General features: G+C 41.3%; 1 protein-coding gene across 5 annotated transcripts; it reads right to left on the reverse strand.

The window, feature by feature from the left end:
- Window positions 1–820: 820 nt before the first annotated feature.
- On the reverse strand, window positions 821–18,005 carry LOC118388937 (transcription factor AP-2 gamma-like). Of its 5 annotated transcripts, none has more exons than XM_035778554.2 (8): window positions 17,942–18,005; window positions 13,525–13,974; window positions 13,264–13,315; window positions 11,147–11,230; window positions 9,930–10,152; window positions 6,051–6,169; window positions 4,444–4,585; window positions 821–3,141 (listed from the first exon to the last, which is right to left on the reverse strand). In XM_035778554.2, the coding sequence occupies exons 1-8, from the start codon at window positions 17,969–17,971 to the stop codon at window positions 2,847–2,849; spliced, it is 1,395 nt and encodes a 464-aa protein (XP_035634447.1). In that variant the 5' UTR covers window positions 17,972–18,005; the 3' UTR covers window positions 821–2,846. The 5 variants fall into 5 exon arrangements, with proteins under 5 accessions (XP_035634447.1, XP_035634446.1, XP_035634445.1 ...); XM_035778553.2 differs by lacking the exon at window positions 17,942–18,005 and adding an exon at window positions 15,200–15,611 and having other exon boundaries at window positions 11,159–11,230; XM_035778552.2 differs by lacking the exon at window positions 17,942–18,005 and adding an exon at window positions 15,200–15,611.
- Between the last annotated feature and the right edge of the window lie 477 nt (window positions 18,006–18,482).

Here is an 18,482-nt window from a genome sequence, read left to right on the forward strand (position 1 = left end):
GGCAAACGGTTACCTACTGTAGCTAATAACTAGCTTGCGGCTAAAGCTTATAACAAAAAGCAACGCCTGGCAGTAGACAAACATTAACGCTAGCTTGAGAGAGGGAAGAAAAGAAAGAACCTGTGATCAATGCCATTGAGGCAAGGAAATGTTGCCGCAACCGTGCTAGATTGGTCATCAAAGACAATTGAAGCAGTTCCCCTGTCTCAGCTTTCGACCCCTCTGGAGAAGAACATGTATAAATGTAACTGAAGGCAGTTACAGACAACTGCTAGAGAGCGCTAAGCCATAGCGAGACTGACAGGTCAAACAGGTTCTAAGGGAGAGGCCCCTACTTGTTGGGCTGCTAGGTATGACATGAGTCCAACAGCTTCTATTTATCCAACTAGGCACTTTGTTACACTCCAAACAACACTGTAAGACACAGGGTCGTAAAATAGATATGCTAAAAGTAGGTCAGTGGTAACACATTTCAATGAGGCATAGTGGGATAGCTTAGATAGGAGGTATGTTGTAGGCTTCCTACATGTGTGTCACTTAAGTGAGACATACTCTGAAATCTGAGTCAAGTGTCTAATATGCATAATGGTATGACACATTTAGTTTAAAATGGGGGCAGGGATTTGTGTTGTGAGAGTTTCTGTGATCCGTGTAAACAAAGACTTGCCATATGATTCAGTGGGGATGGGTAAGTGATGATTAAGCGGCCTTGCTCAAGAGTCAACACATTGAGCACCATAGCACTTTAGTTTTTTTCCTCGCAGATCAAAATCGTCACCTACTGTGAAACATCCAACATACTCATACATTTGTCAGTGTGTTATATGCTAAAGTAGAGATCAGCTTTTATTGGGCAACGCACAAAAACACCTGTTCCCAAGTTGGGCATATAAATGTAAAAAGGGGAACAAAAAAATACAAATACAAAATAAATCTTTAGGGAGACAAACACGTATGTGTGTTGTGCACCAAATGGTTAACTAAGTGAAAACATAAACTAGAAATGTTTTGTTCTCACATGATGCCTTTTTGTACCATCCTCATGCACCAAGCAACATCGCTTATTTGTGTAGCTAAGTTACTACACATAATGATGCCCATTGTTCCCATTCCTTTTACCATTTATTAATAGGAAAATCTTCACGCAAATGACTTGCCCATAATTTATGAAACACACAACTGAAAATGTTTTGCCTGTTGGACATTGCTGCTGCTGCTGCTGTGTGTGTGTGTGTGTGTGTGTGTGTGTGTGTGTGTGTGTGTGTGTGTGTGTGTGTGTGTGTGTGTGTGTGTGTGTGTGTGTGTGTGTGTGTGTGTGTGTGTGTGTGTGTGTGTGTGTGTGTGTGTGTGTGTGTGTGTGTGTGTGTGTGTGTGTGTGTGTGTGTGTGTGTGTGTGTGTGTGTGTGTGTGTGTGTGTGTGTGTTGCAAGAGAGGGAGAGAAGCCACTGCCTCAGATCTCTTCAAATGTCTATGCAAGGCAAAACTCTTGCCCAAATGGGAGAATATCAACAAAGTTGTTATGCACAGGGTTGACTTTTTATATTCTTTCCTATAACTTTAAAACAGCTTTACACATATTCAAAAAGCATATCATACCAACTGCCTAACCTCTACTTTTAAAAAACTAACCCATTTTATAAAACTTTAACACATTATAAAAAGTTAAGCCACACACCATAATGATACCATTATTTACATAACCCATTAAATTACAACATAAATTAGAAAATATTTACATTCAAGGTAAAGATAACAGGGGAAATCCTCTGTTTGTAGTTCATTGTCTAATTAAAAACACTATTTTTCAAAAAGAAATATATACATTTTGCATACAGACACACACTCACACAACATAACACATACACTTTTGCTGGTGTTCTGGCTAAAAGAGATACAATTTAGATGAAAATGGCTGATTATGATTGGATACAGTTAACATCAACATGGAATAGTTTGTACTGAAGGTGAGGGATATCTAATCTGGTCGGGGACTGATTCCTTTTACATTGCAAACTGTAAAAAATTACTAAAGGAACCAATGGCCAATATAAGTACTTAAAGACAGGAATATACAAGTAACAAAGACCCCATTGTTGTGGCTTTTGTCACAACCCACAAGTAACCATCCCTCATCGAACACTGAATGGCTACCATTGCAAATCAACTTTAAGGTTTCTGGGGAATGTAGACAAACAAAGAAACAGGCTCTTTTTTTTTCTTTTTTTTACCAGACCTACGAAAGAAGCTCCCATGAAAAAAGCACAATAACACCGTACCCATTGAAGTCGTTCTGAAAATTTGAGCATCAAAGAAAACAAGAATGAAGTGGATTTTCTTATCTCCTGTAAAACAACGTCCTTTGGTAAGTCCAATGGGAATTGAGCACCGCGGAAGAGACAGAGGAAATCAGAGGATTTGTCTCCAGACAGAAGAGGAAGGAAAATAGCTGAAAAGAATTTACAACCACAATGACCCATCTTGAAATTATGTCCTATAGGGAAACAACAAAGTCTGTTTTCTGTTCCTTTCCCCGTGTCAACAGCGTCTAGGCCCTTTGGCTGTAAAGCAGCTTATGCACCTACTATTACAGTAGGCACCAAGGTAGGTTGATCTCGCATTGAAACCAGCCAATGGTAGTAACAACGCAAAAGCAGTGACAAGTCTTTTGAAAAACTCTACTCGTAAAAGAGCACAGGCCATAAGCACAGGAAATCGTAAATTCAACTGTGTGAAAACACAAATGATCTAGAATTGGAATCATATCGACAATTTCGCTACTAAATAGGACGTCAAAATAGTCCAAAGGAGAAAGGGGGGGCTATACAGTCCAATGTGAGAGCATTTCCTCATTTCCTGTGCTTCTCCATTTTGTCGGAGGATTTGCTACCGTTGTCGGAGGAGCCCTGCGTGTCGCTGCCAGAGCTCAGGTACATTTTGTCCACCTGTTTGAGGGCCTCGTTTAGGTAGTTCTGGAGGGAGGTCATGGCGGCGCAGATGGCGGGCGAGCCGAATCCGTGGGTGATGAGGCTGAAGTGGGTCAGGCAGCTCTGGATTCCCTGATCGAGAATGGGTGCCGGCCGCGAGTTCCCCAAAGGTGAGCGGTCCTGAGTCAGCAGGTCGGTGAACTCCTTACAGATTTGCCTTTTAAAAAGAAAACGATTACAGAAATTAGATAAAGGTAAAGAAATGTACATGACCCAGACATAGACTATTGGATTTATATAGGTATAAGGCGAGGAACTTGTGTGTCGGCTCTGCTTGAAAGACCAAAATTGGCTAAAGAAAATTGTGATAAATAAAAAAAGTATACCAGTTTCATTTAAGGACCAAAAAATGTACAGCAGTTTGTACATACAGTTTGCAAAATAATAGGGAGGAGATTTTCCATGGCACACGGTCTATGAACTGATACACAAAACGACGTTGAACCCAAAACGACGTTGAACCCAAAACGACGTTGAACCCAAAACGACGTTGAACCCAAAACGACGTTGAACCCAAAACGACGTTGAACCCAAAACGACGTTGAACCCAAAACGACGTTGAACCCAAAACGACGTTGGATTGAAAACTTTGTTTTCAAATTAAATTATTATACAAAATTCTTGCAACCAATAGAAAGTTACATATAAGGGGGATACAACAATCCTAGAACTGCAGATTTTGCTGCAAAGAGACAGAATCAATTAGATCACTTTTTTTTGGTACTGCTCATGTTGTAGCTTTTTTTCGGTCACAGGTTCAGGAATGGCTGAAAAAAATGTGCTTGGAGCTAACTCTGCAAATAGAACTGCTGGGTGATTTGAAAAGTCATTGTCAATCAATCATAATGTGGTCCTTCTGTAGCACAGTTGGTAGAGCATGGCGCTTGTAACGCCAGGGTAGTGGGTTCGATTCCCGGGACCACCCATACGTAGAATGTATGCACACATGACTGTAAGTCGCTTTGGATAAAAGGGTCTGCTAAATGGCATATATTATTATAATACTCTTAGCAAAGGTGTTCATCTTTCATTTTACAATCCTGTAGAAACAATGAGAATCAAAAGGTTCAGAATTTGTGTGAAACATCACAGCACAGTGGAAAAATACATGGCCAGCACACACACATTTTATTTTTATTTTTTAAGATGACAGAAATTAGATAAAGGAAACGGAATGTACATGACCCAGACATGGACTATTGGATTTATGTCTGGGTGACAATGATTCACTTATGTGTGTACACTGTTTCATGTACACACTATGAAATTGGGAGGTCTTAAAAGTAGTGAAGACATCAAGATGTTTTATAAATCAAGAGCAGCTTGAAAACTATTCGAAAAGGTTTTAACCGAGTCCAAAACGTCACATATGTTCAAAACCCGTAGGGTACATCCCTTAATTTGGAGGAGAGAGAGAGAGAGAGAGAGAGAGAGAGAGAGAGAGAGAGAGGAGACTCACTTGGCAGCAAGGAGCATGTTCTTGCGCGAGTTGACCTCATTGCGTTCCACATGTGGTCGACCCAGGTAATCAGCGATGGCCTTTGCCGGAAACTCTGCCTCACACACGTAGCCAAAATCCCTTGCCAAGTGAAGGGCTTCACCTATAAAGACAAACACACAAGTGTTGCACACACATAAAACACACAAACAAACACACACACAAAATACAAAAAACTTATCTAAGAGACAAGTGTGAATGTGGTCTTGCTGACATCCCACATCCCACAGGGGCAGTATATGTAGAAAGGGGAACATTGAAGTGGTGCAACGTTAAAAAAAAATCAGTCTCTTGGCTCGGTGGAAGCTGTGCCACTGAGATGAATATATCCCATCTTCAGGGGTGACTTCCTGCATGGTCTTTAATGGGCTTATGTGGCTAACTGCACCCGGACGGCCTGTAGCACCGAACAGAGGCACTTATTGATAGACACACAGATCACTTGGGGAATGTAGCTATTCAGAAACACTAGGCTTTAAGGTCAGTTAACCCCCCCTGGCAAGTCAAACACGTTATAACAAGCGTTAATTCAGACTTTGAAGGTCTCTAAATAACATTGGCCCCGAGTCATTCCCCTGCACCGAACTGTCACTCCATTTATAGTGAGTAGAGTTTATATGGGGGAGAAAAATGAAATTACACGTGGCTTCGGGCGGCTAGGCACACAGCTATGCGTCATTGCTTAGACATTGTCTAGCCGAGGTAAGACTGACGAATGCGTCAAAGACGGAATTTAATGAAAAAGTAGACAAGAGGTGACTATCCAACCTAAAAACAATGATCTAAACAAGAAAAACCTTAATGAAATACTTCGCCCTGAAAATTATTTGAGGAGATGAGTATTTTACATCTTTCAACGAGTTTGTGTGATTTGAAAGACACTGCCATTACACGCTAAATGTTTCTTTGTCCTTTGGTCACATGTGCTGTATTAGATAATGCCACCGCTGTAATACAAAGGGTTGGACTCTGTGAAGTTGTGTTTCAGGGCTATTCTCTTACTCTACTGGTCTTGGCCAGCTGCTTGGTAAACCTCAAAATGTCACCAAGACAGTCCAGGTGGATAATGTCAAAGCTTCCTTGATTCCTTCAAAAGGCAGTTAAATGTAGTGAAAGACCAAATCAAACATCAGCTAAGTCACTGCCATTTTGACCAAAAATGAGGAAATTACAAGACAAAGACCAGCCACAGCTACTATTAAAGCCAAGTTCCAGTAACTTTTATACAGCCAATATTATAATCATTTAGGTAATCATGTCACAGTAACGGAATCGCAGAGTTTAGGTTAACCATATAAATATAATGAATAGATGGTACAACACCAGTGGAAGTGATGTAAACAAAATGACCATCTCTGATGGGATGACTACAAAAACATCCAAATGATATGTTGTTTATCACATCTCTGCATATGTGCAACAATTCATTCAATTGGCTCTCCATTTTGGACGAGCCAACTTGTTCAAGGAGTAAAGATGGAGACGAGTTCTATGCGTCGTATTTCTATGATGTCATATATGTTTTTGGCTCATTGACCACAGTTTTAAATACGAAGAGGGCAGCATACCTTCTACCAGTGCAGTTAGCAGGGTGACATTAGCAGCCTTCCTCCTTCCAGCGGGCAGGTTGAGCCCAATCTTGTCCAACTTCTCTCTCAATGACCGGCCACCATTTTTAGACTTGGCTCTGTTGGAAAAATAAGGACAAATACAGTTAGTGTCATCATCGTTACTTGACAAATGTCTGCTTTCAAGTGAACAAGGCCACATTGGGGTCATTTAACGTGTAGAAATGTCTGAATTCATAACGGTCATACAGTCCCTCCAACTGAAGAATATAGCATATTCCATTCTATAGGCTATTTGTGATTACATGTTTTTTCTACGAATCGAAAAGTAAGCATCAATAAGTGATGTTGTAAGGGCTGTCACCCAAACTTCAGACTTCCTACTACATTGAGAAAACCTAGCAGCAAAAGTCTCCCCCATCCCTGAAGGAGACCTCATCATTCACTTTTGAAAACAAATAAATCATATGAAAAAGTGCCATCCTAACCTAAAACCCCCCCCCACTATGACACAAATCAAATTTTATTGGTCACACACACATGGTTAGCAGATGTTATTGCGAGTGTAGCGACATGCAACTTCACAACAACTACCTAACACACAAATCTAAGTAAAGGAATGGAGTAAGAATATATACATATAAATACATGGATGAGCAATGACAGAGTGGCATAGGCAAGATGCAATAGATTTTTATAGGTATAAAATACAGTATATACATATGAGATGAGTGATGCAAGATATGTAAATATTATTAAAGTGGAATTATTAAAGTGACTAGTGATCCATTTATTAAAAGTGGCCAATGACTTAAAGTCTGTATGTAGGCAGTGTGTTAGTGATGGCTGTTTAACAGTCTGATGGCCTTGAGATAGAAGCTGTTTTTCAGTCTCTCGGTCCCAGCTTTGATGCACCTGTACCGACCTCGCCTTCTGGATGGTAGCGGGGTTAACAGACAGTGGCTCGGGTGGTTGATGTCCTTGATGATCTTTTTGGCCTTTCTGTGACATCGGGTGCTGTAGGTGTCCTGGAGGACAGGTAGTTAGTGATGCGTTGTGCACACCGCACCACCCTCTGGAGAGCCTTACAGTTGTGGCCGGTGCAGTTTCAATACCAGGCGGTGATACAGCCTGACAGGATGCTCTCAATAGTGCATGTGTAAAAGTTTGTGAGGGTTTTAGGTGACAAACCAAATTTCTTCAGCCTCCTGAGGCGCTGTTCCGCCTTCTTCACCGCACTGTCTGTGTGGTTGGACAATTTCAGTTTGTCCGTGATGTGTATGTCGAGGAACTTAAAACTTTCTACCTTCTCCACTGCTGTCCCGTCGATGTGGATAGGGGGGTGCTCCCTCTGCTGTTTCCTGAAGTCCACGATCATCTACTTTGTTTTGTTGACGTTGAGTGAGAGGTTGTTTTTCTGACACCACACTCCGACTGCCCTCACCTCCTCCCTGAAGGCTGTCTCATCGATGTTGGTAATCAAGCCTACTACTGTTGTGTTGTCTGCAAACTTGATGATTGAGTTGGAGGCGTGCATGACCACGCAGTCATGAGTGAACAGGGAGTACAGCAGGGGGCTGAGCACGCACCATTGTGGGGCCCCAGTGTTGAGGATCAGCGAAGTGGAGATGTTATTTCCTACCTTCACCACCTGGGGGCGGCCCGTCAGGAAGTCCAGGACCCAATTGCACAGGGTGGGGTTGAGACCCAGGGCCTCAAGCTTAATGATGAGCTTGGAGGGTACTCTGATGTTGAATGCTGAGCTGTAGTCAATGAACAGCATTCTAACATAGGTATTGCAGTGTGATGGCGATTGCATCGTCTGTGGACCTATTGGGGTGGTAAGCAAATTGAAGTGGGTCTAAGGTGACAGGTAAGGTGGAGGTGATATGATCCTTGACTAGTCTCTCAAAGCACTTCATGACGACAGAAGTGAGTGCTAAGGGTCGATAGTTATTTTAGTTACCTTTGCCTTCTTGGGTAGAGGAACAATGGTGACCATCTTGAAGCATGTGGGGACAGCAGACTGGGATAGGGAGACGTTGAATATGTCCGTAAACACACCAGCCAGCTGGTCTGCGCATGCTCTGAGGACGTGGCTAGGGATGCCGTCTAGGCCGGCAGCCTTGCGAGGGTAAATGTCTCACTCACGTCGGCCACAGAGAAGGAGAGCCCACAGTCCTTGGTTGCGGGCCGCGTCGGTGGCACTGTATTATCCTCAAAGTGGGAAAATGTGTTTAGTTTATCTGGAAGCAAGATGTCGGTGTCCGTGACGTGGCTGGTTTTCCTTTTGTAGTCCGTGATCGGTCTGTAGACCCTGCCACATACGTTTCGTGTCTGAGCCATTGAATTGTGACTCCACGTTGTCCTTATACAGACATTTCGATGGTTTCATTGCCTTGCCGAGAGAATAAGTACACTGTTCGGAAATATTCCAGTCAAATTATGTTTCTCCCGCCCTAAGAACATAGATGGGAAATCACACACACACACTAAAATTCCCCACTCGCTGTAGCCAATTCAGTTTTCCGCATGAGTGGCAGGCTTCGCTCCTTCCGTGACGGGTGAGAGACAGTGTCTTTGGGGAGGCGTGTGTGTGACTGCCCCGCTCCCTCCACACCCTCGCCTATCGCTTCATGACCTAGTTAACTGTGTGTGTGTGTGTGTGTGTGTGTGTGTGTGTGTGTGTGTGTGTGTGTGTGTGTGTGTGTGTGTGTGTGTGTGTGTGTGTGTGTGTGTGTGTGTGTGTGTGTGTGTGTGTGTGTGTGTGTGTGTGTGTGTGGCACTGGCGGGGTCACATGGAAGTTAAAAAAATACTTGCATTCCCAGCAAAAATAGGCAGGAGCGAACCCCTAGTCCCTCAACAGACTGCCTGCTGATATATGGGGCACAAGGTCAACCGCTCAGCAGCAATTAAAACAGCCCTATAGCCCCACCCCCTGAACTCATAGACAAACGCACCAACACACAAACACACTCTATCTATCATACTGGTGCCAACTACTCTGATGTAACATATCCCCAAAGCGAAGTACCCGGAATTGCAGAGCGCGTACAAAGGTAGTCACGGTGCTTCCACACAAACAATGAAGTCGAACAGCGACACATCTGCTTTTAGAGAATCACTAAACTTTCCTAAATGAATGTCTGTCCATGAACCAGGTATTAACTTTTCACAGTATAGACCTACACTCTTATATAAAAAGGTTCCAAAAGGGTTCTTCGGCTGTCCCCATTGGCAGACCATTTTTGGTTCTAGGTAAAACCATTTTAGGTTCCAGGTAGAACCAAAACAGTTCTACTTGGAACCAAAAGGGTTCTACCTGGAACCAACAAAGGTTCTTCAAAGGCTTCTCCAATGGGGGCAGCCGAAGAACCCTTTCAGGTTCGCGATAGCAACTTCTTTGCTAAGAGCGTACAACTAAATATAGGCCGACAATCTTTTACTCGTTTAGTATCCAGCAACCGGAAGTGGCTCACTAACAATAGCTGTAAAACAGGAGCAACATCAGAGTACACTGAGAAATGTATTGTATGCACATCTCTCTGTGATCTCCTAACTACATCACATCAGCTGTACCACAATCACTGATCCTTTTGAGCTGCTGTGAACCATATTTTAACGGACTAGATATTGACCATTGTTCACAATTACACCTAATAAAACAATTAAAAAACGGCAACACCCGCCGGTATAATGCATTATAATGCAGTTATAATGCATTTGTTTATTTAACCCTTCAGGCTAAAACTAAAAACTTAAAGCCGACCCGTATAGCGTATTATGATGATGTTATAATGCTTTGCAATACATGTTTAACACCCCTTATAATGTCTCAGAACCATCTCACAATGGATTGACGTTGTGCGAATACTGACCTGCGCAGGACTCCCCCCAGCAGGGAGGCATTGAGGCATTCGGGAGGGGACAGACGCCGCTGCACCTCAGCCACAGTCACCTTGTACTTGGAGGTGGAGCTGAGAAGCGAGAGGCGTCCGGGCACTGAGCAGAACACCTCGGTGGGGTTGGACACCATGCCTAGCAGGGACTCCTTCTGGAAGGGTAGACCCAGTGAGTTGCTCTTGGGGAGAGACATGGGACCTGGGGAAGGGGTGGAGAGAGAGGAGTGGTTAGTATGAGTGTAGGTTAATATAGATGTGAAGAGAAATGATAATGAGAGTAGGATTAGTAAAAGTAAGAGTAAAAGTTGGAGTATCAAGGTAAATGTATCTGTATTGTCCCATTGGGAATTTTGCTTTGCAGCGAGGACAGACGGACACTAGACAACATTATTGGACTTTTTGGAGTTTGTGCTACATTGTAAAAATGTTCTCGGAGAAGAGACTGTTTATTTGAGAAATTCAGGTTGAGTCATCAAGACTGGCTGCGTCTGCCGACAGTTGTAAATCTTATCCAGACTGTTTGTAACCTCCAAACACTGCAGCTTGGATTCCAACTTCAACATGCTTTTCCTTATAATAAACTATGAAATTTAACACCATCATAATGATATGTAAAAAATCAGGGTGACTGAACTGTTACACATAATCAACAAACATGTTTACTTTGTGGAAGCCAAAACGTAGAACCTAAGTAGCCATTAACTAGATAACGATAATTCCTGCGGTGTCACAGCTAAAAGTCCCCTCATTCCTACCACCCACTGACATGACATCCACCTCTACTCCATACTTCTTCACAGAGGGAAGATTGCAATTGCATACTCCTCACCTCCTCTCTCCTTGTCTCCTTCTCAAAACCCATTGGATGAGAACGCCAGAGTATCCTCCCCTCTGACCTTCTCCTCCAATGGGTTTTGAGAAGGAGACAAGGAGAGAGAAGGTGAGGAGTAATTAATCCCTTCTCCCTGCCTTGCCTTGCCTATCTGAAGAATTATATATAGAAACAGGGCCTATATTAGACGGCCATTTTGGATTAAACGTTTAAGGGTCTGTAGCTACTTCTAATTGAGTGGCTAAAAATAACCTAATCTAAAGACTTGTCCAACTGGCAAACTGGGTGGTCATTTTGGGTCAAAAGTTCAAGGGTCAAACTAAACACACCCAGACAAACATACAAAGTACACTACATATACCTTCGTCCTCACCAGCAAGAATGCCCCCCTCATAATAAGTCCTCTGTAAGCGATCAAAGTTCCTGCCCCCTCGTAGTCCTAGTACTGAGAGAAGAATCACAAAAAGGGGGCAAAATTATGATTTAGAGCTCATCTACTGGATAAACAGCTAAGAGGGAGGTTTTGCTTTCACCGTTTACAATAATGTACAGTAGTAGGCTGTAGGCTACCTACAGTCTGCCCTTGAGTGTAAGGCCAATAAAGTGAGCCATTGCACATTTTAATAACAACTAATTTTTTTTATCATACAACTTGTTACCTCCTTAATACTGTATGCTTGATCAGATGATCGTATTGATTCAAATCTGAAAATCAACAATGTCCACCAATGTAATGTGTGTCTCAAATCCAAAATGCCTGCAACTGAGAAAAATACATATGTATGCAAAATGAGGCATTAGGAGCATCTAGGTAGTTTTAAAAACAAACGGTTATAGCTGGGTTAAATATCATATTCAAGCTTTCTACTGCCTAGATGGCCATCAAAATCCTTTGTCTAAAAACATAAATAAATACTTGAGCATGCACATTAGGCTATTTTATATCATATTAACTATACTTTTGTTCACATGCTTCATCCTGTGGAGCAAGCAGTTTAGCATTATACACGTAGGCTTTACTACAGAAAAGACAACATCAACTACTCTTTACCATTCTTGCCAATGTTGCTAAGGACATGTCATTCACACTACTAACTGTAGCCACCCACCATACCACAACAATGTTATCTATCATTACAGTTCTTGAACCTATATATCTACAGTGATGTTGTTTTAACAAACCTATAATACATTTACTACTCGTATGATCCGTTCAGTATCGACATACATCTATAAATTCGTTGAGTTACAAAAGTGGTGCAGGATTTCAAATCAATGCACAACATGGCCTTCTTCTGAGTGAAAGACTGTTGAAGGAAGGCGCAATAGATGACACTCTGAATCCTCCTCATTCAAAACATTTCATGCCCCAACAAATGACTGAATTGCAAGTAGGACACCACACCCCAGCGAAATCTGGTTTTGCAGAAAGTCAGCCAGCGAGTCTCGAGAAGAGCAATCCATTGGGCGGCTTTTAACTGGAATTCAAAAGGAGTCGGATGCACTGGCGTAGGCCTCTAAAGACCCACCCTCCCTCCCTCTCTTTCTCTCTCCCCCTCCCTCTCTTTCTCTCTCCCCCTCCCTCCCTCCCTCCCTCTCTTCTCTCCCTCCCTTTCTCCCTCCCTCCTCCTCTCCCTTTCCCTCCCTCCCTCTCTTTCTCTCTCCCCCTCCCTCCCTTTCCCTCTCCCCTCTCTCCCCCTCCCTCTCTTTCTCTCTCCCCCTCCCTCCCTCCCTCTCTTTCTCTCTCCCCCTCCCTCCCTCCCTCCCTCTCTTTCTCTCTCCCCCCCTCCCTCCCTCCCTCCCTCTCTTTCTCTCTCCCCCTCCCTCCCTTTCTTTCTCTCTCTCCCTCTCTCCCTCCCTCTCTTTCTCTCTCTCCCTCTCTCCCTCCCTCTCTTTCTCTCTCCCCCTCTCTCCCCAGTCAATACAGGATTTCAAGGATTGCACAATGTCCTCACAGTTACATCTTGTCAGCTATAGCCTGCTATTTTGAAAAGGTTATTTTTCCGGTGCTCTATTCAAACGACCTCAGCACGAGAACACATAGAGGATCAAACTAGGCTTAGTTAAGTGCACCTCGTGACTACGGGGGATTATCAATGTATGTACGAACAAGTACAGCGAAAAGCCTTTCCCATTCCGATTTTTTATAATCAAATGCAAAGACATCACTGTACAAATAATTGCAAAATATTTGTTGAAGAAAGATTTTTCCAGGTATGTACTTAGTAACAAGCAATTTCAGGGATGGAGTTCATGGAAATAGCACTCAATGTTTCTCTATTGCATCCTTGTTACCTGTTGCACACCAATGCCGGACTGCACACCCAGTGCCTTATACACCAAGCATGTCTATCTCACAAACCAGTATGTGTATTGTCTTGAAGTGGTAAAAGTATTTTCACCATTTTATCAATGACTTTAATAAATGAGTTAATATACAGTAGTAAAGTAGCTATGTGGGAAGTAAAATAAACTCACCTTTTTTGATGACCGTCTGATCTGCCATTATAATACTGTGATCATCTACATGCTGAAAAAAAAAACAAGTTTAATATAAGTGATGTTATGGTCATTCTTACAAGGAAGTTCATTATGAAATATGCCATTTCCATTCCATCCATTACATGACACCATAATAAAAACCATGCCTTTGTTGCATGCCTATATGTTTTTATTGTTTTAGATGTCATGCTTCTTTCAATTTAAAGTCAGCAACAAAATCACAATGAAATCACTCACTTGAACATCATCCAGGCCATGGCCCATTTCGTGCAGTCCTATATTATCACCAATGACGGATGACTCAATGCTATGAGCGTGAGGCGGTAGCAGTTCCGGCCGTCGGAAACCTTCTCTCCTCAAGGCGGAGGAGCCGCCTTCCAGGCCCAGAATCTGACTAGCGAGTCCGCTTCGCGAATGGGGTCCTTCTTGACCCTGTCTCCCCGGCCATGATTGTTGCTGGTTCGACGACTGGTGTATGGAGTTGATGTTGAAAGGGTCGCCGAGGTGCGAGTAGGGGTCACTGGACTGGGGGTATGATATAGGCTGGTAGGGAGGTGGAAAATACGGGGGTTGGAAGTCTGAGTTGGCCGAGTGGGAGAGAGACGGCGACGGGCTGTAAAGGTGCTGGCTCACTGCGGGGAGGTGAGGTAACCGGGGGTTCCCATTGCTACTCCCGTCGTGCCTTTCCTGGGAACAGAGAGACTTTCGTTAAGGTTGACAATGATATTAAGATCAATTATAAAAAGTTGTGCCCCTTGTCAATCAACCAAATTCATAGTGAATCAACAATCGTCGACAAAATTAGAAATATCAACTGTGTTGACAGCTAGGCCTGACATCGAGATGTATTTTTCACCATTGTTTAGGAAGGCATGGTCTATAATATATATATAGACTCTATATAGTGAAATGTTTTAAACAGTCATGCCTAGGCTCACATTTAGTGGGCGAAATAAGGCACATGTTTTATTTTATTGCAGTACTCAATTTCTGGAGGTCAGCCTATTTTTCAGAATAAAAACATGTGGTTTTAGTATTCAAAGTAGCCTAATAATGCATATTTTGTTAAACTGAAAAACTTTCTGATTTATTTATGTTTATGCAATCTATGTGGACTGTTGAGATATTGTTGTCACCATGGTCAGCTCTCAATAGACACACAGGAGGGAACTATTTTACTACCCACGTGGGCCTATAATAATAATAATAACAATAATAATAACAATAATAATTTTGTAATTTTTGTTTTAATTATTTACAATAACCTGATTTAGGCCTAGCTCAGAGAAATAAACCTAAATAAATCAAAAAGCTTTCCACTTTCATTAAAATCCCACTCGTGTAACAAAAAAAAAAGTACTTTACAATCCATATAGACTCATCTAAAAGTGATTTACTGAAATCAAAACTACATGGCGTCAGTCGCCAATGCATTAGTCGAGGAGATTCTGCGGATAGAGTCAAACGCGCATCGAGATTAGCCTATAGACATCTAATAATGTTGCATATTTAAAAACATATTGACAATGCAAAGAAACCAGAAAACCAAACATGGGCGCCCTAATGCACTTGAACTTGCATTTAATATGAATTCCATACAAGCAAATAGTGACAACGAAAATAGCATAAACCGACCACCGATCTGTCTTATTCCAAATGCTTTATCATTTAAAAAATGTTCCATCAAAATCCTTTTCATTCTGTAAAGCTTTTATCAAGTCTGCCTAAAAGCTATTGTCGCGCAAAAAAAAGATCCATAAAATTGGCTACCAATTTCAGATGCGATGGTGTGATGGAGCGCATGAGGGCCACAACATTTTCATAAAATGTTTTTTTTTTTCATAAATCCTAGCCTTGTTAAAACGCAGGCCTAATGCCGCGAGGTTTGTCTATGTGTATAGCTAGAATTTACCTCGCAGTCGTCCTCGTACTTCACGTTATCTGCTAGTTTCCACAGCATAGTTTCTGACAGGCAAAATTCTACACCAAGAAGGTTGACCAGGTAAATTTATGGTTTTCTACGAGTTAATCCAGGTAGGAAATGAAGTAATACTGTACTTCCTAGAAATCATGAATCAACTTCTTCAACTCGAGAGGAGGGCGGCGGTTCCTTGAAGCGCACTGACGTTTGAGTGTGATTCGGGCGACTATCAACGTAGGTCTCAACAGCAACTGAGTGAAAACGGTTGTCAAGCAAGTTCCCTTTCCATCCCAACGACTCAGTAAGCAGTTCTTCAGTGAATATGGGAAGAAGCGCTGAATAAGAAACTTGACTCCCTCTGACGGACAAAGTGATGATGTTCAAACCTTTTCTCCTTACTGAACCCGCTTGGAAGCATGTGTACTAAATCTGCATAGGTTAGATATTTTTAGGGGGCGTGCCTTTGTCATGATGTCATCTTGAATATGGCAGAATAAAAGTTTGCTGATTGGTTGTTATCGGTTATTATTGGAGCCAATCATATTGCTGTCCGTCTGCAGTTGCTCGCATGACACAGATATTATAGGATTATACTTCCGATATCCTTACTGTAGCTTAATTAATTAAATAATAATAATAATAACAGGCATGCTTTATTATTATTCTCTTATTATTGGTAATTGTGTCTGAATAACTAAATGTATTAATATTATAGTTGGTAAACTTGCTTTAAAAAGTGATAACAATTATAGCCTATGAATGTAATCGAAAATCTATGTATTTCTTTTGCCATGTTAAGCAATACGATAATCAATGCAATGAGCACATTTGCAAAACAATAGCCTATACGAAAATCAATGTAAAACATTATGCGCGTATACTTCAATGCGATCCACGCCAATAACATTGCAAGGCTGTCAAAATGTTGTTACTTTTCTCACTTTATATTCGATGAGACCAGGCGTTGGATTCACTGGCAAAGCACCATTGCTTTGCCAACAGCCTGAAAAACGAATTAGCATATTTCGCTTAATACATCAAGCTTCAAGGCGCTCATATCAAATATTGCGATTTCCATGCTAAACTTAATTGTTTAAATAATTTACACTTACTTAAACCTACTTACACTTACTTATGCATAGTTACATTACGGAGCTTCACGTTGTAGTTTGGTTCCTTCACAAACCTCAAAGACCCAAGGCTTAATAGCGTATTTCTTCTCGAAACCTCTAAGCACGAGGGATCTCAACGAAAAAGTGGAATTAACATTTATGGTGGAGCACTGCAATATCCAAAATAAAGGTTCCCTTTGATGTGTTGATAGGCATTACTTCAAGCACAAGGACGTTTGTGTTTTAAACACAATAGGCCCTACACGTATGCTTGGGATTTTCATTTTAATTGTTAAGTTTCCAATATTATTGTGAAATATAATGAGTCCTAGAGATAGGCTACAGCAGTAACTTAATGGTGTGAATCATTTTCTGTCTGATAATCATTTATATGCATGGGAGAACAATACAGGTGTCTAAATGTATCATCAAGGTTTGGGGAATGCGATTCTTTGCCTGTTGCGCGCATGTGATCATCGTCTCTGGGAAACAATTAAAATTGGGTAACGAAGATCAACTGTGGCTGTAAGCTGCGTGTGGTTCTTCTGTGCGTGATGGGATATAAACCAGAAATGAATGCTCACTAATTAATGAAGGCGTCTTTACGTCGCGGTTGTACAGAGTAAACGAGGTTAGACACGCAAGAGGAGCCTTGCCGTTGCGTTGTGAACAGTTTTTTTTTTTATTAAAAAAATTAAATGACTATCATGTCAAGACCAATTCGTTTAAACAGGGACTATTGATAGAATAGACACTTGTAAAAGTAAATCGTTATCCATTAAATCAATTAGCAATACGTTAGGTGTCACATGGGCCAAGTGGTTTAACGTGAAAATGAAATGCGCGTTCGAAATAGAAAAATAAAGAGTTGAATTATGCTAATATTATCTATCACACTGAAGAAGCGAGTTCGTGTAGGCTATATAGCCTATGTGCAACTAAGAAATTCCGAGACAAATTATCAATTTTGAAGCACATGCGCAATCTCTAAGTAGCCTAACTGAAATTTGTTTTTATAGTATTTTATTATTGAACCATTTATCTACAGTAGTCTATAATAGTATATGTTATTATATGGAGCAGATTTGGTCTACTGAGTATTGTGAAAACCAGAATACATAATGTTCTTGAAATGAATAGCACAAGCCAAGTTATCAGAAAACCAGTTGCCAATATGAACTATGAATCTTAGTCGCCGTTGGTCACGTATTTTTAAGTCACACAAGTTATGTGTATAGTGACCAGGTGTATAGAAAATTTCAGGCCTAAACTATTTATCTTCTGCATGATTTCAAATTCCTAAATCGTGAGCACTCGAGGAGCAACTTATTTTAATGGATCAACGTTATATGGTCTATTGTCACGTTGTGACATCGGCTGATGTAAAAATGGCTTTATAAATACATTTGATTGATTGATATGATCATAATTATGGTCTTTAATAATGAATTCAAATAGCATATGTAGCAGCCACTATCAAATACCGCGGAGTAGCCTATTTCAAAGGTGCTAAAACACTATAACCTACAATTAATGAGCTGACTTAGGTCGAAAGATAGACAATGAATAACCCATTAATGTTTTTAAATAACACAATAAAGCAAAACATGCATTCGCTTACCCGCCAGTCTAGCCTCTCCAGTAAAGACATCTGCAAGGAACGCGGTGGCTACGAATGAGTGAATTCGCAAGTAGTCAAAATTGCTGATTTCACCTGGTTTTCTTGGAATGCGCATGCGCCCTACATGGTAATACACCTGAGTGAAGGCCTATGCAAATTCCAGTTGTAAACTACTCTGACGCGGTTAGACTTTTCTACATCTCTCTGAAATTGTATTGCTGTTGAATCTACACATTACATAGTAAAATCTTACTTATGAAAGTGTTATCTTCATCGAATAAATCATTTTGTAAACCATGTGAGGAGCTGTCAATATAGGCTTAGGCCCATTCATTTTCGTTTCTTTCCTTTTCGATCAACTACAGCTCAATGTTCTAATACAATTTATTGTGGGGATTCTTTGAGCCTAAACCACTGGACTAATTTAACCCCGTCCCATGTTAACATCACATGTATTGTTTAGACTATCGTAAACGTGTGTAGGGTAGATAGATTCAAATATATATCCTGAAATCGTCGCATTTTCAAAGTCAAATGCCAG

The sequence above is a fragment of the Oncorhynchus keta genome, chromosome 10 (assembly GCF_023373465.1).
Source record: "Oncorhynchus keta strain PuntledgeMale-10-30-2019 chromosome 10, Oket_V2, whole genome shotgun sequence".
Lineage (NCBI taxonomy): Eukaryota > Metazoa > Chordata > Actinopteri > Salmoniformes > Salmonidae > Oncorhynchus > Oncorhynchus keta.